This window comes from Coregonus clupeaformis, chromosome 1 (assembly GCF_020615455.1).
Source record: "Coregonus clupeaformis isolate EN_2021a chromosome 1, ASM2061545v1, whole genome shotgun sequence".
NCBI classification, from domain to species: Eukaryota; Metazoa; Chordata; class Actinopteri; order Salmoniformes; family Salmonidae; genus Coregonus; species Coregonus clupeaformis.
In genome coordinates, this window is record NC_059192.1 from 54,570,854 (window position 1) to 54,596,481 (window position 25,628).

At 42.2% G+C, this 25,628-nt stretch overlaps 1 protein-coding gene across 1 annotated transcript in view; it reads right to left on the minus strand.

Annotated features, from left to right (window-relative positions):
• Window positions 1–6,282: 6,282 nt before the first annotated feature.
• The window catches only part of LOC121570672 (zinc finger protein 501-like), a 42,582-nt gene continuing 23,236 nt past the window's right edge, over window positions 6,283–25,628 (minus strand). Inside the window, exon 2 of the mRNA XM_041882149.2 lies at window positions 6,283–7,681. Within this exon, the coding sequence (XP_041738083.2) occupies window positions 6,543–7,681 (1,139 nt within the window). The 3' untranslated portion in view covers window positions 6,283–6,542. The remainder of the gene's footprint in view (window positions 7,682–25,628) is intronic.

Genomic DNA, 25,628 nt, shown 5'->3' on the forward strand with positions numbered 1-25,628 from the left:
ATAAATGACTTTACTTTTTGCTTCAACTGGCTGTCCAAATCCACTGAAAGATTGGAAATCCTGTCTGCAACTGTGTTTCTTGTCAGGCTGATATTTGCAAAAGCCTGCCGCTTTCCAGGGCACACAATCTCCGCTGCCTTCATCATGCATGTTTTTACAAATTCACCCTCACTAAATGGTTTTGAAGCCACTGCGATTTCATTAGCAATGAGGTAGCTAGCTTTCACTGCAGCGTCATTGATGTCTCGGCTGTGAGTAAACACAGACTGCTGTTTCTTCAGACCCGCCAACAGTTCATTCACCTTCTCTCATCTCCGCTGTCCTTGAAAGTTGTCATATTTGTCGGCATGAAGACTCACATAGTGGCGACCGAAGGTTATATTCTTTCAGCACTGCAACATGCTCTGAACACACCAAACATACAGCTTTCCCATTCAATTCCGTGAATAAATAGGATGACCATTTTTCTTGGAACACTCTGCACTCTGCGTCCACTTTTCTCTTTTTTGACAGAGACATATTGGGGCAATGAGGGTGCCAAAGCACATAATGTTAAAAGTAGAAGCCGTAATAAATATCGCGGGCAAAACAAAGTAGCTCATTGGCTGCACATGCTTGACCTACTTGCTCTGCCCCGGTATAAACAATTTGCTTGCTTAACACAATTGCTATTGCGCCATCCAGTGGACGCAATTGGAACAGCAGTTTATTTTATTGAAAAATTGCAGCGCATTTTTATACTTTACAAAAAAATAAAAAATAAAAATAATATTATTATTATTATTATTTATTTTTTTAATCATCTCGCGGGCCGGATTAAACCCGTTTGCGGGCCTGATCCGGCCCGCGGGCCGTACGTTTGACACCCCTGGTGTATAGCTTTGTGAAATGTTAGGCTTAATATGAGAAAATGACGACCAAATAGGCCTACAAATAAACATTTATCCATTAGCTAAAGCAAAGCTCCACAGAAAGCCTATCATAGATATGTCGCGATTTCAATACCATGGACAGCGATCGGTAGTCTATACTTCAATGTATTCATTTTTTTAGGGAGGGGAGGGCGAATCCCGGAGTCGAATCCGACTCTCGGTGGTCAAAGAATCGACTCTTTTGGAGTCGGCTCTCCACCACTAACGCCAGGATATACAGTGCATTTGGAAAGTATTCAGACCCCTTCCCTTTTTCCACATTTTGCTACATTACAGCCTTATTCTAAAACAGAATTTTGTAAAAATTTCCTCATCAATCTACACACAATACCCCATAACGACAAAGCAAAAAAAATAATAAGAAAAAAGAAATACCTTATTTACATAAGTATTCAAACCCTTTGCTATGAGACTCGAAATTGAGCTCAGGTGCATCCTGTTTTCATTGATCATCCTTGAGATGTTGCTACAACTTGATTCGAGTCCACCTGTGGTAAATGCAATTGATTGGACATGATTAGGAAAGGCACACACCTGTCTATATAAGGCCCCACAGCTGACAGTGAATGTCAGAGCAAAAACCAAGCCATGAGGTTTAAGGAATTTTCCGTAAAGCTCAGAGACAGGATTGTGTCGAGAAACAGATCTTGGGAAGGGTACTCAAACATTTCTGCAGCATTGAAGGTCCCGAGAACACAGTGTACTCCATCATTCTTAGATGGAAGAAGTTTGGAACCACCAAGACTCTTCCTAGAGCTGGCCGCCCGGCCAAACTGAACAATCGGGGGAGAAGGGTCATGGTCAGGGAGGTGACCAAGAACCCGATGGTCACTCTGACAGAGCTCCAGAGTTCCTCTGTGGAGATAGGAGAACCTTCCAGAAGGACAATCATCTCTGCAGCACTCCACCAATCAGGCCTTTATGGTAGAGTGGCCAGGCGGAAGTCACTCCTCAGTAAAAGGCACATGACAGCCCGCTTGGAGTTTGCCAAAAGGCACCTAAAGGACTCAGACCAGGAGAAACAAGATTCTCTGGTCTGATGAAACCAAGATTGAACTCTTTGGCCTGATTGCCAAGCGACACGTCTGGAGGAAACCTGACACCATCCATTTGGTGAAGCATGGTTCTGACAGCATCATGCTATGGGAACTGGGAGACTAGTCAGGATCGAGGGAAAGATGAACGGAGCAAAGTACAGAGAGATCCTTGATGAGAACCTGCTCCAGAGCGCTCAAGACATCTGACTGGGGAAAAGGTTCACCTTCCAATAGGACAACGACCCTAAGCACACAGCCAAGACAACGTGGAAGTGGCTTCGGGACAAGTCTCTGAATGTCCTTGAGTGGCCCAGCCAGAGCCCAGACTTGAACCCGATCGAACATCTCTGGAGAGACCTGAAAATAGCTGTGCAGCGACGCTCCCCATCCAACCTGACAGAGCTTGAGAGAATCTCTGGAGAATAATGGGAGAAACTCCCCAAATACAGGTTTGCCAAGCTTGTAGCGTCCTACCCAAGAAGACTTGAGGCTCTAATCGCTGCCAAAGGTGCTTCAACAAAATACTGAGTAAAGGGTCTGAATACTTATGTAAATAGCAATGGATTTATCTGTAGTGCTCAAAGAATGACACATGCAGTTAAACACACACACACGCACACGCACCTGCACACACACACACACACAGAAAATGCACAAAGCCAGTTTGAAAAGTATTATTTAATCACAGAGGGTATACATTGAAACTGACACTCTATATACTACATATTCAATTCATGTTTTAAAATAATAATGTATTTTTTTGTACACTTTGCAAAATTCATTTCTTGTGGTATTAACAAAAACACCTTCTCAGTCAAAAAGACACAGTTTACATGTGGACAGTATTCTGGATAGTAGCTCATATCCCGCTTAAGGTCTTATTTGGGACAAGCTGTTTACCTGCACCTTTTGATATCCAGTTCACGAGTATCCCTGTATCCATGAATAAACAAAATATTCCTAATTGAAGTTCATGTGGGTTAAATGGAATAGTAACTGAAATATGGACGCTGACTGTAGGCCTATAAACGCTCACATGTAGCGTAATATAATATCCTGCAGAATTATGCATTTCTTGCAGTAAAATGATACAATAAATTTACATTTTGTCTCGGGAACAGGAGTGGAGAAATATGATTTATTTCTTTCAACATCTCTTGAGAAAATGTGAAGGCGCATGTAATGTGTTATCTTTGACACTGTTATGCAAGCAGACAGTATTTCAACCACATACAATATGTGCCCAAGATGATTTTAAGTCTTATTTAATCGTTTTCTCAGCTTTTCATTTCCTTAATTAAAACCGGTCAAATTGATGACATTGGACATTTTGCACAGGACCAATCTTTCCATTGTTTTGGAGTTATTGCGTTTTCTCCCGGTCCCTAAACGAAACAGACAAGTTTATATATGTTAACTAGATTAATGCATTCATTCTATTGATGTAAGACATTCTGGTGAGCACTACTTTATTTAGTCTTCGGGGGCAACAAGTTATGTCAGAAGATAAGCTGCATGTATCTAACTATAGTTGACAAACAAATGGCCTACCAAATGTCCAAAATTATAATATGGCCTACCAAATGTCAGGAATTATAAGCAGAAACTTGTCTAAATTAGGGGTGAAAGTAGCCAGTATGCTATATGGTCCAGTACGGATTATCAGCAAATAAATTACACTTAGGCCAATGTTCTCTCTGCTTTCCCTCTCACTTGACAATTGTTTATTAGTTTTGAAATGGATTTAGAGGACCTCAGAGTCTCAATAGAAGGGAGAACTGGCCCCGAAAAGAAAGGAGGCAGAAAACGAGTGTGCTAAAGAGAGAGAGAGACAGAATACTGTTTATGGCTTTTTATCAGGGTTTATATAATAGAGTATGCTTTGTGGAGAGGTATGGTGATGTGAAAGGAATGGGAGAGGGAGAAAGGCAAGGGAGAGAAAAGAGGGAAAGAGAGACCACCCAGGTGTCCAGCTCCTCATTCTGCTTAGATTTATGGTAGGTGGCTGGTCCACTGGTCCAGTCTGAGAGACAAGTCTTCATAGCCCTAGAACTTTGATCCTCTGACTCAGCAGACCAGAACAGAGAAATGTAATAAATTATTATGGAATTATTATGGTGGATCGAACTGCACAGGTAGCCTACTTTTTGAATTGATTTGTTTGACAATCAGATGAAAACAACATCACACAACATCATAGACTGCACAACACCCATTATATGCACAAGAGGATAAGATGTTTACATGCCACAGTATCCCCACGAAGATCAGCATATTCCAGACATCTTCTCCTGGTTTCTCATAACAGCGATACAAGCTTTTTCGGGTTATTGTAAATGAGACATGATGTTTATATGCGTCAACTCAAAAACAGAATATTTGAGTATCTCGAATAATTAAGTGATAATGCCCGAGAAGCAGGTGTTTGGAGGATATTTTGGCATGGGTGTTGTTAGGCCCGAGAGGAAATCGAGGGCCGGCAAACTGTGCCAATTGATCCTCCAAACACCGGCTTCGAGGGCATTATCACTTTTATACAACCGGTTACCAACATATTCAAATAATGATTGACATACACAACCGGTCAAAAGTTTTAAAACACCTACTCATTCAAGGGAATTTCTTTATTTTTACTATTTTCTACATTGTAGAATAATAGTGAAGACATCAAAACTATGAAATAACACATATGGAATCATGTAGAAACCAAAATAAGTGTTAAACAAATCAAAATATATTTTATATTTGAGATTCTTCAAATAGCCACCCTTTGCCTTGATGACAGCTTTGCACACTGTTGGCATTCTCTCAACCAGCCTCACCTGGAATGCTTTTCCAACAGTCTTGAAGGAGTTCACACATATGCTGAGCAGTTGTTGGCTGCTTTTCCTTCACTCTGCAGTCCGACTCATCCCAAACCATCTCAATTTGGTTGAGGTCGGGGGATTGTGGAGGCCAGGTCATCTGATGCAGCACTCCATCACTCTCCTTCTTGGTAAAATAGCCCTTACACAGCCTGGATGTGTGTTGGGTCATTGTCCTATTGAAGAACAAATTATAGTCCCACTTAGCCCAAACCAGATGGGATGGCGTATCGCTGCAGAATGCTGTAGTAGCCATGCTGGTTATGTGTGCCTTGAATTCTAAATAAATCACAGGCAGTGTCACCAGCAAAGCTGCAAACTCCTACACCATAACACCTCCTCCTCCATGCTTTACGGTGGGAAATACACATGCAGAGATCATCCATTCACTCACACCGCATCTCACAAAGACACGGCGGTTGGAACCAAAAATCTCCAATTTGGACTCCAGACTAAAGGACAAATTTCCACCGGTCTAATGTCCATTGCTCGTGTTTCTTGGCCCAAGCAAGTCTCTTCTTCTTATTGGTGTCCTTTAGTAGTGGTTTCTTTGCAGCAATTCTACCATGAAGGCCTGATTCACACAGTCTCCTCTGAACAGTTGATGTTGATATGTGTCTGTTACTTGAACTCTGTGAAGCATTTATTTGGGCTGCAATTTCTGAGGCTGGTCACTCGAACCTATCCTCTGCAGCAGAGGTAACTCTGGGTCTTCCATTCCTGTGGCGGTCCTCATGAGAGCCAGTTTCATCATAGCGCTTGATGGTTTTTGCGACTGCACTTGAAGAAACTTTCAAAGTTCTTGAAAAGGACTTGGTCTTTTACCAAATAAGTACTGAGTAAAGGGTCTGAATACTTATAAACGTTTCTAAAAACCTGTTCTTGCTTTGTCATTATGGGGTATTGTGTGTAGATTCATGAGTAAAAAAAAAACTGATTTAATCCATTTTAGAATAAGGCTGTAACATAACAAAATGTGGAAAAAATGGAGTCTGAATACTTTCCGAATGCATTGTATTTGGATACATCCTTAACAATCTTGCTAATGAGGCGCGATTTCGCCTGGCATAGAAAATGTGCTCACTCGTCAGGACACTGTTGTTCAGAAATGATGCCAGCTGATTCATGATTTTGAGTGGCTGAGAAACGCTGCCTGGCTGTCTGTCTCGTCCCGACCCCTACACGTTCATTACTATGGGACAGCTGGAGATCCAATTAGAATATTTAAACAATGTTGCAAATGTCGGAGAGACAGACAGCAAGGTTTATACAAATCTCCGCTGTTGAAAACAAAATGTTAGTCTAAAGGAAATGTGAGATAATGTCTAGATGCTTTTTATAGTGGAGATGAAGTTTATAAATTGCTTTGCTGGGCTGATGAGACAGTGGATTGCGCAGTCAGATGGAACAGAGTAAATAGGCATTTTAACGTCATAGATTTAGCCGGTGGTAACTTGTGGACTAGATATCGGTTTGAATGCGGTTTTAACCAATCAGCATTCAGGATTAGAACCACCTGTTGAATAATAACGGGATATTGGCGTGCATGTAAACGGGGTCACTGTGTTCTCTCATGTGATGTAATATATTTAGCTACACACTGGGAGCAGTGGTAAGGCATTTTCCCGGTGTGCATTACCTCTTGATCTTTTCAGGTGCCCTAACTGGGTAAAGATCATTCCACACTGGGAGCATTGATAACGTTTCTCTCAGGTGTGTATTCTTTCATGGTCTTTCAGTTGCCTTAACCAGGTAAATTTCAGTCCACAGTGGGAACAGTGGTACGGCTTCTCCCCTGTGTGCGTCCTCTCATGTGATTTCAGGTTTCCTGGATGGGTAAAACTATTTCCACACTTGGAGCAGTGATGAGGTTTCTCTCCTGTGTGTGTCCTCTTATGTCTTTTCAGGTCCCCTAACTGGGTAAAACACTTTCCACACAGGGAACAGTGGAAAGGCTTATCTCCTGTATGTGTCCTCTCATGTGTTTTCAGGTTCCCTAACTGGGTAAAACTCTTTCCACAATGGGCGCAGTGGTGAGGTTTCTCTCCTTTGTGTATTCTCTTATGACTTTTCAGGTTCCCTAACTTGGTAAAACTCTTTCCACACATGTAGCAGTGGAAAGGCTTCTCTCCTGTGTGTGTCCTCTCATGTGTTTTCAGGTTTCCTAGATGGGTAAAACTCTTTCCACACTGGGAGCAGTGGTGAGGCTTATTTCCTGTGTGTATTCTCTCATGCATTTTCAAGCTCTGTAAGTGGCTAAAACTATTTTCACACTGGGAGCATCGGTAAGGCTTAACTCCTGTGTGTGTCTTCTCATGTCTTTTCAGGTCCCCTAACTGAGTAAAACTCTTTCCACACTGGGAGCAGTGATGATTCTTCTTTCCTGTGTGTATTCTCTCATGTGATTTTAGGTTTTCTAGATTGGCAAAACTCTTTTCGCACAGGGAGCAGTGGTGAGGCTTCTCTCCTGTGTGTATTCTGTCATGCATTTTCAGGCTCCGTAAGTGGCTGAAACTCTTTTCACACTGGGAGCATTTGTAAGGCTTCTCTCCAGAATGTATTCTCTCGTGTATTTTTAGGTTCCCTAACTGGGTAAAACTCTTCCCACACTGGCAGCAGTGGTAAGGCTTCTCTCCAGAGTGTATTCTCTTATGAATTTTTAGGTTCCCTAACTGGGTAAAACTCTTGCCACACTGGGAGCAGTGGTAAGGTTTCTCTTCAGAGTGTATTTTCTTATGAATTTTTAGGTTCCCTAACTTGGTAAAACTCTTTCCGCAGTGTGAGCAGTGGTGTCGTCTTGCTGGTTTGGACGTCTCTGGCTCTGGTTCCTCCATGTCTCGTCTTTCTCCTGCCAAAAACAAACATTGTTTATTTAAACAGAGAGACCTGAATGAAACCTCCACATGATAAAACTGTCTTCCTGTGAGGTTTAATCTAGACTAGATCCCTCAATAAAAGAGCAGAGTGCATCATCACGGAGTAGCTGTAGTGCTTTGTAGGCTAATAAAAACACTTGGCTGCTATGCATTTATTAGACCTAATAGATAAATAACCTAGGATACATTTTAAAGGCTAAGTGATTTTCCTGTGTTTTATGTATATTTCCACAAGATGAGGTTGGAATAATACTGTAAAATTGTGAAAATTATGATAATGCCCTTTTAGTGTAAGAGCTGTTTGAAATGACCGCCTGAAATTTCAGCCTGTTTTGGTGGGATGGGGTTTTGGCCTGCCTGGTGACATCACCAGGTGGTAAATCAGTTAATAGATCAATAAGAAAGAGTTCCTAACCTCTCTCCCAATAACAGTTATCCCATCCCCAGTCAGACCACTCCCAGACAGTCCTATCAACATTCTTGCTTGAGAAATTGCGCTTTGCTTAGAAGCTAATTATTTGATATTGAGATAAAAACGGTTGCATTGAATCTTTAAGTTTGGCTCAGTTGGTAGAGCATGGCGCTTAAAACGCCAGGGTTGTGGGTTCGATTCCCACTGGAGACCAGTACGAAAATGTATGCACTCACTACTTACTGTAAGTCGCTCTGGATAAGAGTGTCTGGTAAATGTAATGTGTACATTGTTACTTTGTAGGCTATAAGACATTAAAGCCCTTTACCATTTAAACTAACAGCACATATACGGTATGAAAATGGCACATTTAGTTACAGATAAGTGCCTAAATTGGAACACAGTGGCTGTACAGTAACATGCTATACATTACATCTCACGGTGCCCGCTTTACAGCGATGTATAGGATTTAACTGACAGAAGTTCTAAAGTGATCATAATGCGCAACAAGAAGATGCCATCATCCCACCCGATAAATTGACTACTTTTGCATATTTTTGGTTGTCTGAGAGAGGGGAATGCTGTAAATCAAGAGGATTCTTTGTTTTGAAAGATTAGACGTTGAGGATTATAATAAATACTGCTTTGATGTCAAGCAAGCAAACCACAAACCCGTGAGTCCAAATGTGCACTTCACATTTCCATATTATAAAACTCAAGTAATTTACAGTATCAATGTTATTCTGAACAGAATAAGCCCGTTTGCCATAGTGTGAAGAAAATTTGCAGCATAAGACGCACCTGAATGCAGTCATGACTCCATTCCAACATTACAATGTGTTTCTCTAGAGTGCCATGTGAAAGCCTATACTGTAAGGTCACATTTTATAAATTAGCTAGTCAAGTTGGCAATAGAATGAGCTTTCAAATGATGCCCACCTGATCCAGTTTGTGATTTGTAATGGGCCATTTTTTGGATTGCGTAAATAGTAATGGTGGGGAAGCAGGGCAGTGTTCAAAACAAAAAACTATAAGTGTGATTGCTTCAGTTCCTCCAAAGGCACAGCTAGGAGAGTTCCAAAAAGCAAAGGCTCTTTCCCTGGGTCATACAAGTTTATTAAAATTACTTTCATTAGCGGTTCAGCAGCAAAGCTGTCATCTCTACAAATAATTTACAGGACACCTGGAGATTAGTTTTCCAACTACAAAAGACGACTCCTATTTTTCTCAAAGTAAGAAAAGCTATTCAAGAATAACACACTCAACAATATACTTCGTTCAAAAATCCATGACATAAACCAGGTTTCATTCAACATTTTTATGAAAGTAAAGTTCATGTCACAACGGGCCTGATGGAAACAGCAAATTTGTCGGTAAACTTTCCAAATGTCGATAAAACCAAATATGCTAGACAAGGTGCAATCTTTTTGTGTTGTAAAAATTAATTATGTAAGAAATGAGTGTGGAAATGCTTTTATGCGCAAATATTGATATAATAACCATCATATCAAAGTAAACTTAGTCACGCAATGATACACTACATGACCAAAAGTATGTGGACACCAGCTCATCGAACATCTCATTCCAAAATCATGGGCATTAATATGGAGTTGGTCACCCCTTTGCTGCTCTAACAGCCTCCACTCTTCTGGGAAAGATTTCCACTAGATGTTGGAACATTGCTGCGGGGACTTGCTTCCATTCAGCCACAAGAGCATTAGTGAGGTCGGGTACTGATGTTGGGAGATTAGGCCTGGCTCGCAGTCTGCGTTCCAATTCACCCCAAAGGTGTTCGATGGGGTTGAGGTCAGGGCTCTGTGCAGACCAGTCAAGTTCTTCCACAACGATCTCAACAAACCATTTCTGCATGGACCTCACTTTGTGCATGGGGGCATTGTCATGCTGAAACAGAAAAGGGCCTTCCCCAAACTGTTGCCACAAAGTTGGAAGCACAGAATCGTCTAGAATGTCATTGTATGCTGTAGCGTTAAGATTTCCCTTCACTGGAACTAAGGGGCCTAGCCCGAACCATGAACAACAGCCCCAGACCATTATTCCTCCTCCACCAAACAGTTGGCACTATGCATTGGGGCAGGTAGCGTTCTCCAGGCATCCGCCAAACCCAGATTTGTCCGTCGGACTGCCAGGTGGTGAAGCGTGATTCATCACTCCAGAGAACGCATTTCCAAGTTTACACCACTCCAGCCAACGATTGGCATTGCGCATGGTGATCTTAGGCTTGTGTGCGGCTGCTCAGCCATGGAAACCCATTTCATGAAGCTTCCGACGAACAGTTATTGTGCTGACGTTGCTTCCAGGGGCAGTTTACTCGGTAGTGAGTGTTGCAACCGAGGACAGATGATTTTTACGCGCTACACGCTTCAGCACTCTGCGGTCCCGTTCTGTGAGCTTGTGTGGCCTACCACTTCGCGGCTGAGCCGTTGTTGCTCCTAGACGTTTCCACTTCACAATAACAGCACTTACAGTTGACCGGGGAAGCTCTAGCAGGGCAGAAATGCGCACATGCCAAGACCAGAGTGGGCACATGCACTATGTCATCACGCACAGCCTTTTATCCGCAACAAGTGAATTTGATGGAAACATCTCTGGTGGGAAAATGTGCATTTTAGAATATTTGCATGAAAATCTGTCACCGATTGGATGAAAACCTAGCTATTGTGATATCGGATCATTCTCCTGTATCATGCTTAACTACACCAACAGAAAATACACTTAGCAGAATATGGAGAATGAACAGAGCACATCTTCAAGACCTGAAATATATTAAATACGTAAACAAAAAAAACTAACCTTTACCATTACAAATTTAGACAGAGGCGTACATGAGGGGAATGATAATCTCATATTTGGCTAAAGTCAAATCTGAGCTAGACATTTTAGAAAAATAAATCACTATCTTAGAAAAAGCCCATAAAAAAGGTAAAGGTAAAGAGGAAAATCAAATGTCAGAATATTATATTTTACATTTGAATAGAGCCTACAACTACAGGTTAAATTCAAAATAAAGTACACTATTTAATGGCAAATAAAACTGGTAAACAACTCGCAGCCCTCACAAAATGAATACACACCAAACCAATTAAATTTTTTAAATATAAGGATACAAATGTTTTTATTAGAAACAACAACGCCAGTAATGAGAATTTTAAAAGCATCTATGAAAATCTACAGTGCATTCGGAAAGTATTCAGACCCCTTGACTTTTTCCACATTTTGTTACATTATTACAATTACAATTACATTATTACGTTACAGCCTTATTCTAAAATTTATTAAATTGTTGTTGTTTTTCTCATCAATCTACACACAATACCCCATAATGACAAAGCAAAAACTGTTTTTTAGAAATGTTTGGCAATTTCTTAAAAATATTAACATTTACATAAGTATTCAGACCCTTTACTCAGTACTTTGTTGAAGCACCTTTGGCAGCGATTACAGCCTCAAATCTTCTTTGGTATGGCGCTACAAGATTGGCACACTTGTATTTGGGGAGTTTCTCCCATTCTTCTCTGCAGATCCTCTCATGTTCAGTCAGATTGGATGGGGAGCGTCTCTGCACAGCTATTTTCAGGTCTCTCCAGAGATGTTCGATCGGGTTCAAGTCTGGGCTCTAGCCGGGCCACTCAAGGACTTGTCCCGAAGCCACTCCTGCTTTGTCTTGGCTGTGTGCTTAGGGTTGTTGTCCTGTTGGAAGGTGAACCTTCGCCGCAGTCTGAGGTCCTGAGTGCTCTGGAGCAGGTTTTCATCAAGAATCTCTGTACTTTGCTGCTTTCATCTTTTCCTCAATCCTGACTAGTCTCCCAGTCCCTGCCGCTGAAAAACATCCTCAAAGCATGATACTGCCACCACCATGCTTCACCGTAGGGATGGTGCCAGGTTTCCTCCAGACGTGACGCTTGGCATTCAGGCCAATCTTGGTTTCATCAGACCAGAGAATCTTGTTTCTCATGGTCTGAGTCCTTTAGGTGCCTTTTGGCAAACTCCAAGCGGGCTTTCATGTGCCTTTTACTGAGGAGTGGCTTCCGTCTGGCCACTCTACCATAAAGGCCTGATTTCTGGACTGCTGCAGAGATGGTTGTCCTTCTGGAAGATTCTCCCATCTCCACAGAGGAACTCTGGAGCTCTGTCAGAGTGACCATTGGGTTTTTGTTTGGTCATCTCCCTGACCAAGGCCCTTCTCCGCCGATAGTTCAGTTTGGCCGAGCAGCCAGCTCTAGGAAGAGTCTTGGTGGTTCCAAACTTCTTCCATTCAAGAATGATGGAGGCCACTGTGTTCTTGGGGACCTTCAATGCTGCAGACATTTTTTGGTAACCTTCCCCAGATCTGTGCCCTGACACAATCCTGTCTCAGAGCTCTATGGAGAATTCCTTCGACCTCACGGCTTGGATTTTGCTCTGACATGCACTGTCACCTGTGGGACCTTATATAGATAGGTGTGTGCCTTTCCAAATCATGTACAATCAATTGAATTGACCACAGGTGGACTCCAATCAAGTTGTAGAAACAGCTCAAGGATGATCAATGGAAACAGGGTGCACCTGAGCTCAATTTCGAGTCTCAAAGTAAAAGGTCTGAATACTTATGTCAATAAGGTATCTGTTGTTTTTTAATACATTTGCAAAAATTTATAAAAACCTGTTTTCGTTTTGTCATTATGGGGTATTGTGTGTAGAGTGATGAGGATTCTTAAAAAAAAATCAATTTTAGAATAAGGCTGTAAAGTAACAATGTGGTCTGAAAACTTTCTGAATGCACTGTATAAATCAGAATTAAACAACAGTTGAATTGATCCTACAGCCTACTTGGACTGAAAAATCCTGAAGTAAAAATATATTAGACACTTAAAACATTCGCGTGGAGAAAAGCACCAGGTATGGACGGCTTTCCCATATAATGTTTTTCAACATTCTGGAACAAAGTAGCACCCCTATTTACTCAAATGACAACACACATGTCACTCAATTCAGTGCTTCCTAGTTCCATGTTTCAAACAGTTCTCAGTTATATTAAAACCAGGAAAATCTGGAGAGTCCCCCGCAGATTACAGACATATATGTTTATTAAATTGTAACATTAAAATAATAACAAAACTGATAAGCAACAGCATGGCAAAAGTCTTACCAGACTTGATACATATTAATCAAACAGGGTTTATTAAAAATAGACATTTAAAAACAAACATGTTTCAGTATAATACAATATGCTAAAAAATCAAGATTTAGATTTACCAAAATGGCTGTTGATGCTGAAACATTCCAGCACAGCTGTTGCTTCACCAACTTTTTCTAAATTTCCTTCATTTCGTCCGCACTACTCGCTGCCATTTCCGACCTCCAAGGAACCCTAGATGAAGTTGCTAAGAGAAAACATTTAATGTAGCCAAAGATTACAAGGTGCCTAGGAAACACTGACCAACACTTTGATTCCTACCCTGTCACAATAACTCCTCCCTGGCTTTTTCATTAATTGTCATGTCATTGTCAAACAACACTGTATTCAAAGTGCCCACTATTATATTCTAACTATAGAATTAGAATAATCATTTAATTCCATGATTCCAACAGTTCACCCAAGTGTTTGGATCTAAATCGCAAGTCAAAATGCAATTGCAATATTTGGTAAAGAATAAGGCCTCGATTATTTTGCCCATATCGTACAGCCCTACGTGACAGTGTGGAAAGGATGTCAAACGAGTGCAGGAAATGCAGAACTTTATGAATTTTTTTGAGGGGTTGAAGTTTAATTGAACAGTATAAATCAATCAGAATGGAGAAAGCCCAACTGAAAGCGTGGTAAAAGGTACAGAAGTAATTTGTCCAAGGACAAGGTATCAATTCTTCCTGATGGTGGCACATTGGGCCCATAGCTGAACTCCGGCATTGCTGCTTACTGCTACAGTTAAAGTTGGAAGTTTACATGCACTTAGGTTGGAGTCATTAAAACTAGTTTTTCAACCACTCCACAAATTTCTTGTTAACAAACTATAGTTTTGGCAAGTCGGTTAGGACATATATTTTTTGCATGAAACAAGTAGTTTTTCCAGCAATTGTTTAGAGACAGATTATTTCACTTATAATTCACTGTACCACAATTCCAGTGGGTCAGAAGTTTACATACACTAAGTTGACTGTGCCTTTAAACAGCTTGGAAAATTCCAGAAAATGATGTCATGGCTTTAGAAGCTTCTGATAGGCTAATTGACATCATTTGAGTCAATTGGAGGTGTACCTGTGGATGTATTTCAAGGACTACCTTCAAACTCAGTGCCTCTTTGCTTGACATCATGGGAAAATCAATAGAAATCATCCAAGACCTCACCTCAGAAAAAAAAAGTTTGGTTCATCCTTGGGAGCAATTTCCAAATGCCTGAAGGTACCACGTTCATCTGTACAAACAATAGTACGCAAGTATAAACACCATGGGACCACGCAGCCGTCATACCGCTCAGGAATGAGATGTGTTCTGTCTCCTAGAGATGAACGTACTTTGGTGCGAAAAGTGCAAATCAATCCCAGAACAACAGCAAAGGACCTTGTGAAGATGCTGGAGGAAACAGGTACAAAAGTATCTATATCCACAGTAAAACGAGTCCTATATCGACATAACCTGAATGGCCGCTCAGCAAGGAAGAAGCCACTGCTCTAAAACCGCCATAAAAAAGCCAGACTACGGTTTGCAACTGCACATGGTGACAAAGATCGTACTTTTTGGAAAAATGTCCTCTGGTCTGATGAAACAAAAATAGAACTGTTTGGCCATAATGACCATCGTTATGTTTGGAGGAAAAAGGGGATGCTTGCAAGCCGAAGAACACCATCCCAACCGTGAAGCACGGGGGTGGCAGCATCATGCTGTGGGGGTGCTTTGCTGCAGGAGGGACTGGTGCACCTCACAAAATAGATGGCATCATGAGGAAGGAAAATTATGTGGATATATTAAAGCAACATCTCAAGACATCAGTCAGGAAGTTAAAGCTTGGTTGCAAATGGGTCTTCCAAATGGACAATGACCCCAAGCATACTTCAAAAGTTGTGCCAAAATGGCTTAAGGACAACAAAGTCAAGGTATTGGAGTGGCCATCACAAAGCCCTGACCTCAATCCTATAGAAAATGTGTGGGCAGAATTGAAAAAGTGTGTGCGAGCAAGGAGGCCTACAAACCTGACTCAGTTACACCAGCTCTGTCAGGAGGAATGGGCCAAAATTCACCCAACTTATTGTGGGAAGCTTGTAGAACGCTACCCGAAATGTTTGACCCAAGTTAAACAATTTAAATGTAATGCTACCAAATACTAATTGAGTGTATGTAAACTTCTGACCCACTGGGAATGTGATGAAAGAAATAAGTGATGAAAGAAATAAAAGCTGAAATAAATCATTCTCTCTACTATTATTCTGACATTTCACATTCTTAAAATAAAGTGGTGATCCTAACTTACCTAAGACAGGGACTTTTTACTAGGATTAAATGTCAGGATTGTGGAAAACTGAGTTTAAATGTATTTGGCTAAGGTGTATGTAAACTTCCGACTTAAACTGTATATTTATGTTTGGTTTAGATTTGGAGGGGGGTGGTAGCATCTAACAATTGGATATAATTCTTTCCTGGGCACTGCTCGGTGATGTAAGGGACGACCTTTAAGAACTGTCTACTGACTATGGATATACACTACATGACCAAAGTATGTGGACACCTGCTCATTGAACATCTCATTCCAAAATCATGGGCATTAATATGGAGTTGGTCCCCCCTTTGCTGCTATAGAGGGCTTGCAGTTGACGTAAGACACCTCCTGGCGGCCATGTTGGAAGAACACCACATTCATTCTTTCAACAACAACAGCCGAGTGGCTGCCCTAAACTGCATGATAACAGTGCCTAAAACTAGTTCAATCATCACCACGGTCATTTTCTGTGGAGTATTTGGCTGCTCTAACAAGGCATGAGGGACAACAGGAAAAAATATGTTTACAGATTCCCAACAATCACAAAACACCATTGATGATGCCAATGAGATAAGACTCAAGAACTGTCAGAAAGGCGAATAAACCTTTTTGTCGGTCAAGACCTGAACCCAGACAGCTGTCAGTACAGGGTCTGCTACATTTCATCACTGGTAAATCAAGTCTGAATGATTTCGAGTCTAGTTTACAGTTGAAGTCGGAAGTTTACATACACCTTAGCCAAATACATTTAAACTCTGTTTTTCACAATAACTGACATTTAAGCCTAGTAAACATTCCCTGTCTTAGGTCAGTTAGGACCACCACTTTATTTTAAGAATGTGAAATGTCAGAATAATAGTAGTGAGAATGATTTATTTCAGTTTTTATTTATTTCATCACATTACCAGTGGGTCAGACGTTTACATACACTCAATTAGTATTTGGTAGCATTGCCTTTAAATTGTTTAACTTGGGTCAAATGTTTCGGGTAGCCTTCCATAAGCTTCCCACAATAAGTTTGGTGAATGTTAGCCCATTCCTCCTGACAGAGCTGGTGTAACTGAGTCAGGTTTGTAGGCCTCCTTGATCGCACATGCTTTTTCAGTTCTGCCCACAAATGTTCTATAGGTTTGAGGTCAGGGCTTTGTGATGGCCACTCCAATACCTTGACTTTGTTGTCCTTAAGCCATTTTGCCACAACTTTTGAAGTAGGCTTGGGGTCATTGTCCATTTAGAAGACCCAATTGCGACCACGCTTTAACTTCCTGACTGATGTCTTGAGATGTTGCTTCAATATATCCACATAATTTTCCTTCCTCATGATGCCATCTATTTTGTGAAGTGCACCAGTCCCTCCTGCAGCAAAGCACCCCCACAGCATGATGCTGCCACCACCGTGCTTCACGTCGGGATGGTGTTCTTCGTCTTGCAAGCATCCCGCTTTTTCCTCCAAACATAACGATGGTCATTATGGCCAAACAGTTCTATTTTTGTTTCATCAGACCAGAGGACATTTCTCCAAAAAGTACGATCTTTGTCCCCATGTGCAGTTGCAAACCATAGTCTGGTTTTTTTATGGCGGTTTTGGAGCAGTGGCTTCTTCCTTGCTGAGCGGCCTTTCAGGCTATGTCGATATAGGACTTGTTTTACTGTGGATATAGATACTTTTGTACCTGTTTCCTCCAGCATCTTCACAAGGTCCTTTGCTGTTGTTCTGGAATTGATTTGCACTTTTCGCACCAAAGTACGTTCATCTCTAGGAGACAGAACGCATCTCCTTCCTGAGCGGTATGACGGCTGCGTGGTCCCATGGTGTTTATACTTGCATACTATTGTTTGTACAGATGAACGTGGTACCTTCAGGCATTTTTAAATTGCTCCCAAGGATGAACCAGACTTGTGGAGGTCTACCATTTTTTTCCGAGGTCTTGGCTGATTTATTTTGATTTTCCCATGATGTCAAGCGAAGAGGCACTGAGTTTGAAGGTAGGCCTTGAAATACATCCACAGGTACACCTCCAATTGACTCAAATGATGTCAATTAGCCTATCAGAAGCTTCTAAAACCATGACATCATTTTCTGGAATTTTCCAAGCTGTTTAAAGGCACAGTCAAGTTAGTGTATGTAAACTTCTGACCCACTGGAATTGTGATACAGTGAATTATAAGTGAAATAATCTGTCTGTAAACAATTGTTGGAAAAATTACTTGTGTCACGCACAAGTAATGCACCGACTTGCCAAAACTATAGTTTGTTAACAAGAAATTTGTGGAGTGGTTGAAAAATGAGTTTTAATGACTCCAACCTAAGTGTATGTAAACTTCCGACTTCAACTGTAGCTGTTTTGCTAACCAGGTGTTAACAACACTGTCTACAGTAAGTTAGCCAAAATTAGCTAGCTACAGTGCCTTGCAAAAGTATTCATCCCCCATGGCGTTTTTCCTATTTTGTTGCATTACAACCTGTAATTTAAATTGATTTTTATTTGGATTTCATGTAATGGACATACACAAAATAGTCCAAATTGGTGAAGTGAAATTAAAAAAATAACTTGTTACAAAAAAAAAAAAAATGGAAAAGTGGTGCGTGCATATGTATTCACCCCCTTCGCTATGAAGCCCCTAAATAAGATCTGGTGCAACCAATTACCTTCAGAAGTCACATAATTAGTTAAATAAAGTCCACCTGTGTGAAATCTAAGTCTCACATGATCTGTCACATGATCTCAGTATATATGCACCTGTTCTGAAAGGCCCCAGAGTCTGCAACACCACTAAGCAAGGGGCACCACCAAGCAAGTGACACCATGAAGATCAAGGAGCTCTCCAAACAGGTCAGGGACAAAGTTGTGGAGAAGTACAGATCAGGGTTGGGTTTTTTTAAAAATCTGAAACTTTGAACATTGCACGGAGCACCATTAAATCCATTATTAAAAAATTGAAAGAATATGGCACCACAACAAACCTGCCAAGATAGGGCCGCCCACCAAAACTCACGGACCAGGCAAGGAGGGCATTAATAGGAGAGTGTCACGTTCGTTTACAGACGGGACGGACCAAGGCGCAGCGTGATATGCGTACATGTTTATTTTTCTGAATAAACACAATGACAAAACAACAAACGAAACGTGAAGTCCAAGGTACACAAAACAAACATACCTAACACGGAACAAGATCCCACAACCCACTAGTGCCAATAGGTTACCTAAGTATGGTCCCCAATCAGAGACAACGAGCGACAGCTGCCTCTGATTGGGAACCACACCGGCCAACATAGATCTAGACATACTAGAAAATCACAACATAGAAAACGCACAACCAAGAATATACACACCCTGACTCAACATTTAAGCGTCCCCTGAGTCAGGGCGTGACAGAGAGGCAACAAAGAGACCAAAGATAACACTGAAGGAGCTGCAAAGCTCCACAGCAGAGATTGGATTATCTGTCCATAGGACCATTTTAAGCCGTACACTCCACAGAGCTGGGCTTTACGGAACAATCGCCAGAAAAAAGCCATTGCTTAAAGAGAAAAATTAAGCAAACACGTTTGGAATTAATTTGAGACTGGGACGGAGGTTCACCTTCCAGCAGTACAATGACCCTAAGCATACTGCTAAAGCAACACTTGAGTGGTTTACGGGGAAACATTTAAATGTCTTGGAATGGCCTAGTCAAAGCCCAGACCTCAATCCAATTGAGAATCTGTGGTATGACTTAAAGATTGCTGTACACCAGCGGAACCCATCCAACTTGAAGGAGCTGGGGCAGTTTTGCCTTGAAGAATGGGCAAAAATCCCAGTGGCTAGATGTGCCAAGCTTATAGAGACATACAGCTGTAATTGCTGTTAAAGGTGGCTCTACAAAGTATTGACGCTCTTATCCAGAGCGACTTACAGTTAGTGAGTGCATACATTTTTATTTATTTTTTCATACTGGAATCGAACCCACAACCCTGGCGTTGCAAATGCCATGCCCTACCAACTGAGCTACATCCCTGTTATAATAATGTTAATAATCAAATGATACAAACCCCCAAAAAATCTATTTTAATTCCAGGTTGTAAGGCAACAAAATAGGAAAAATACCAAGGGGGGTGAATACTTTCGCAAGCCACTGTAGCTTGTAGTCTAGCTATTAGCATGTGTCACTTGAAACTATTTAAAACCGCAGCTTTACAACAAAGGACTGCATCTATTAGGCAGGACACATGACATTTTTAACAACGCTTTTTTTCTGAGAAAAACTAGTTCATTGCATCCGCCGTGGAGCCCAGTTTCATAATATTACCATATGTCCCAACTGCTTGCCGTAATTTTGAAGTAATCGCGAAAACCAGGCCTTATTTTAGGGCATTTTTCACCCTGCCAGCTCCTATTAGTTCTATTGAGCACTGTGGCACCAACTCGCCTTCCGAATGTTCTATTCCCAGCCCATTGTTCTACGTCACAATGCCTGCTTCGCTATTGTTGGCAATGAGACCTGCCCACGTTGAACTCGGAGGCTTACCTCAGGTAATTTATTATTAACAAGGTTACGGCTACTTCGTGAGCAAATTCACTGTCGCCTGGGTACACTTGTTGTGAACCACAGTACTAACGATGGCTGGCGCATTGCCATCAAACGTTAAACATTTTCTGGTCATGGTTAACCATATTTCTAAATACCCTAAACCTAACCCTGACTTGTAACACAATGCACCTATAACTGTAATGGTCACGGTCATTCTAACCCTAACACTAACTGTAACCCTGACTGGTAACACAATGCACTTACAGCTGTAATGGTCACCATTTTTCTAACCCTAATCCTAACCCTGACTTGTAATACAATGCACCTATAGCTGTAATGGTCATGGTATTTCTAACCCTAACACTAACTGTAACCCTGACTGGTAACAGCATGCACCTACAGCCGTAATGGTAACCTTAACCCTAACTGTAACCCTAACCCTGACTTGTAATACAATGCACCTATAGTTGTAATGGTAACCTTAACCCTATTTATTTATTTTTATTTCACCTTTATTTAACCAGGTAAACCAGTTGAGAACAAGTTCTCATTTACAACTGCGACCTGGCCAAGATAAAGCATAGCAGTGCGATAAAAACAACAACACAGAGTTACATATGGGGTAAAACAAAAACAAAAATCAAAAAAATACAACAGAAATACAATTAATATACAGTGTGCAAATTTAGCAAGTTATGGAGGTAAGGCAATAAAATAGGCTATAGTGCAAAATAATTACAATTTAGTATTAACACTGGAATGATGTGCAAGAGATGATGTGCAAATAGAGATACTGGGGTACAGATGAGCAAAATAAATAACAATATAGGGATGAGGTAGTTGGGCGGGCTAATTTCAGATGGGCTGTGTACAGGTGCAGTGATCGGTAAGGTGCTCTGACAACTGATGCCTAAAGTTAGTGAGGGAGATAAGCGTCTCCAGCTTCAGAGATTTTTGCAGTTTGTTCCAGTCATTGGCAGCAGAGAACTGGAAGGAATTGCGGCCAAAGGAGGTGTTGGCTTTGGGGATGACCAGTGAGATATACCCGCTGGAGCGCAGACTACGGGTGGGTGTTGCTATGGTGACCAATGAGCTAAGATAAGGCGGGGATTTGCCTAGCAGTGATTTATAGATGGCCTGGAGCCAGTGGGTTTGGCGGCGAATATGTAGTGAGGACCAGCCAACAAGAGCGTACAGGTCACAGTGGTGGGTATTATATGGGGCTTTGGAGACAAAACGGATGGCACTGTGATAGACAACATCCAATTTGCTGAGTAGAGTGTTGGAGGCTATTTTGTAAATGACATCGCCGAAGTCAAGGATCGGTAGGATAGTCAGTTTTACAAGGGCATGTTTGGCAGCATGAGTGAAGGAGGCTTTGTTGCGAAATAGGAAACCGATTCTAGATTTAACTTTGGATTGGAGATTCTTAATGTGAGTCTGGAAGGAGAGTTTACAGTCTAACCAGACACCTAGATATTTGTAGTTGTCCACGTACTCTAGGTCAGACCCGTCTAGAGTAGTGATTCTAGTCGGGTGGGCGGGTGCAAGCAGCGTTCGGTTGAAGAGCATGCATTTTGTTTTACTAGTGTTTAAGAGCAGTTGGAGGCTACTGAAGGAGTGTTGTATGGAATTGAAGCTCGTTTGGAGGTTTGTTAACACAGTGTCCAATGAAGGGCCAGATGTATACAAAATGGTGTCGTCTGCGTAGAGGTGGATCTGAGAGTCACCAGCAGCAAGAGCGACGTCATTGATATACACAGAGAAAAGAGTTGGCCCAAGAATTGAACCCTGTGGCACCCCCATAGAGACTGCCATAGGTCCAGACAACAGGCCCTCCGATTTGACACATTGAACTCTATCTGAGAAGTAGTTGGTGAACCAGGCGAGGCAGTCATTAGAGAAACCAAGGCTATTTAGTCTGCCAATAAGAATGCGGTGGTTGACAGAGTCGAAAGCCTTGGCCAGGTCAATGAAAACGGCTGCACAGTACTGTCTATTATCGATCGCGGTTATAATATCATTTAGGACCTTGAGCGTGGCTGAAGTGCACCCATGACCAGCTCGGAAACCGGATTGCATAGCAGAGAAGGTACAGTGGGATTCGAAATGGTTGGTGATCTGTTTGTTGACTTGGCTTTCAAAAACTTTTGAAAGGCAGGGCAGGATGGATATGGGTCTGTAACAGTTTGGATCTAGAGTGTCACCCCCTTTGAAGAGGGGGATGACCGCGGCAGCTTTCCAATCTCTGGGGATCTCAGGCGTTACGAAAGAGAGGTTGAACAGGCTAGTAATAGGGGGTTGCGACAATTTCGGCGGCTAGTTTTAGAAAGAAAGGGTCCAGATTGTCTAGTCCAGATGATTTGTAGGGGTCCAGATTTTGCAGCTCTTTTAGAACATCAGCTGTCTGGATTTGTGTGAAGGAGAAGCGGGGGGGCATGGGCAAGTTGCAGCGGAGGGTGCAGAGCTGGTGGCCGGGGTAGTGGTAGCCAGGTGGAAAGCATGGCCAGCCGTAGCAAAATGCTTGTTGAAATTCTCGATTATTGTAGATTTATCGGTGGTGATAGTGTTTCCTAGCCTCAGTGCAGTGGGCAGCTGGGAGGAAGTGCTCTTATTTTCCATGGACTTTACAGTGTCCCAAAACTTTTTGGAGTTAGTGCTACAGGATGCAAATTTCTGTTTGAAAAAGTTAGCCTTTGCTTTTCTAACTGCTTGTGTATATTGGTTCCTAACTTCCCTGAAAAGTTGCATATCACGGGGGCTATTTGATGCTAATGCAGTACGCCACAGGATGTTTTTGTGCTGGTCAAGGGCAGTCAAGTCTGAGGAGAACCAGGGGCTATATCTGTTCTTAGTTCTGTATTTTTGAATGGGGCATGTCTATTTAAGATTGAGAGGAAATTACTTTTAAAGAACAACCAGGCATCCTCTACTGACGGAATGAGATCTATATCCATCCAGGATACCTGGGCCAGGTCAATTAGGAAGGCCTGCTCGCTGAAGTGTTTTTGGGAGCGTTTGACAGTGATGAGGGGTGGTCGTTTGACCGCGGACCCGTTACGGACGCAGGCAATAAGGCAGTGATCGCTGAGATCCTGGTTGAAGACAGCGGAGGTGTATTTAGAGGGTAAGTTAGTCAGGATGATATCTATGAGGGTACCCATGTTTACGGATTTAGGGTTGTACCTGGTAGGTTCGTTGATAATTTGCGTGAGGTTGAGGGCATCTAGCTTGGATTGTAGGATGGCTGGGGTATTAAGCATATCCCAATTTAGGTCACCAAGCAGTACGAACTCTGAGGATAGATGGGGGGCAATCAGTTCACATATGGTGTCCAGGGCACAGCTGGGGGCTGAGGGGGGTCTGTAGCAAGCGGCAACAGTGAGAGATTTATTTCTGGAAAGGTGGATTTTTAGAACTAAAAGCTCAAACTGTTTGGGCACAGACCTGGATAGTATGATGGAGCTCTGCAGGCTATCTCTACAGTAGATTGCAACTCCACCCCCTTTGGCAGTTCTATCTAGACGGAAAATGTTATAGTTGGGGATGGAAATTTCAGAATTTTTGGTGGCCTTCCTAAGCCAGGATTCAGACACTGCTAGAACATCAGGGTTGGCGGAGTGTGCTAACGCAGTGAATAACTCAAACTTAGGAAGGAGGCTTCTGATATTTATGTGCAGAAAACCAAGACTTTACGGTTACAGAAGTCAATAAATGATAGCTCCTGGGGAGTAGGAGTGATACTGGGGGCTGCAGGGCCTGGGTTAGCCTCTACATCACCAGAGGAACAGAGGAGGAGTAGAATAAGGATACGACTAAAGGCTTTAAGAACTGGTCTTCTAGTGCGTTGGGTACATAGAATAAAGGGGGCAGTTCTCCGGGCGTTGTAGAAAAGATTCAGGGCATTATGTACAGAAAAGGATATGGAAGGATATGAGTACAGTTCAGGTAATCCTAAGTGTTGGGTAACAATGAAAGAGATAGCATCATTGGAGGCATCGATTGAGCCGGTCTCGGCGTGTATGGGGGGAACAAAGGAACTATATGAGACAGTTTGAGAGGGACTAGGGGTTCTACATTGAAATTGTATAATAAGAACTAACCCAAACAGCAATAGGCAAGGCATAATTGACATAGGAGAGAGGCATAAAGCAGTCACGTGTTATTAGAGAGAGCTAAGACACAACTGGAAATAGCGATAACGTTTGGGCTAAGACTAAACAGAAAAAACAGGACAGAGTACCGTGTAAAGGAACAGTCCAGCAGGCATCAGCTGTGCAGCTGAGTGATCATAAGGTCCAGTGAACAGCAATATGTGAGTCCGAGAGCAGTTCAAATTGGTGCTTCAGCACAGCTAGCAGGGAGCTAGCAGGCTAGCTCAAGGCTAACTGGTGCTTGCTATATGGCAATGGTATCAGCCAGCAACAGGTTGCAGCTAGCTAGCTGGTTGTGATGATCCGGCGCTAGGGTCCAGTGATTCCGGCAGAAAGTCCAATAAGCTATGGGTCGATAGCACGCTGGGTCGATAGCACGCTGTGCAGACTGGCCGACGAATTGTCCAGGCTAGCTAGAGCTGGCTGGTGGATAGTGTAGGCCACGGACAAAGATGAAGACGCTAACAGTGACTAATAACACGTAGCCATTTAGTTGCAGCTAGCTAGCTGGTTGTGATGATCCGGCGCTAGGGTCCAGTGATTCCGGCAGAAAGTCCAATAAGCTATGGGTCGATAGCACGCTGGGTCGATAGCACGCTGTGCAGACTGGCCGACGAATTGTCCAGGCTAGCTAGAGCTGGCTGGTGGATAGTGTAGGCCACGGACAGTGGTGGAGACGCTAACGGTAACTAATAGCAGGTAGCCAATTCAGATTGCGGCTACACACGTTTCAGCTTACGGTTCTTGATGAAAGTTATAAAGAAATAATAGAATCCTTTCCACGTTGGGTGAGGCGGGTTGCAGGAGAGTATATTTAGTTAAAGAGTGAAAGTAAAAAATTTAGAAATATAGACAAAAAAAACAAGAAACGGGATATTTACACAGGACGAAAAATAAAAGCGACCGTACTGCTACGCCATCTTGGAGAATGGGTCCTAACTGTAACCCTAACCCTAACCTTGACTGGTAACACCATGCACCTACAGCCGTAATGGTAACCCTAACAGTAACCTTAAACCTGACTGGTAAAACAAGTCCAGCAATTGGATAACTTTTAATTGCCAAATATTTCCAATAGACGGCAGCATAAGACCACGAAGCATCAGTTAAGCGTCACTGCGCCACTCGTGGTCTAAGGCACTGCATCTCAATGCTTGAGGCGTCACTACAGACCCCCTGATTCGATTCCAGGCTGTATCACAACCGGCCATGATTGGGAGTCCCATATGGCGGCGCACAATTGACACAGCGTCGTCCGGGTTTGGCCGGTGTAGGCCGTCATTGTAAATAAGAATTTGTTCTTAACTGACTTGCCTAGTTAAATAAAGGTAAAATACAAACAAATAAAAAATAGGCTATAGCAGGAATATGA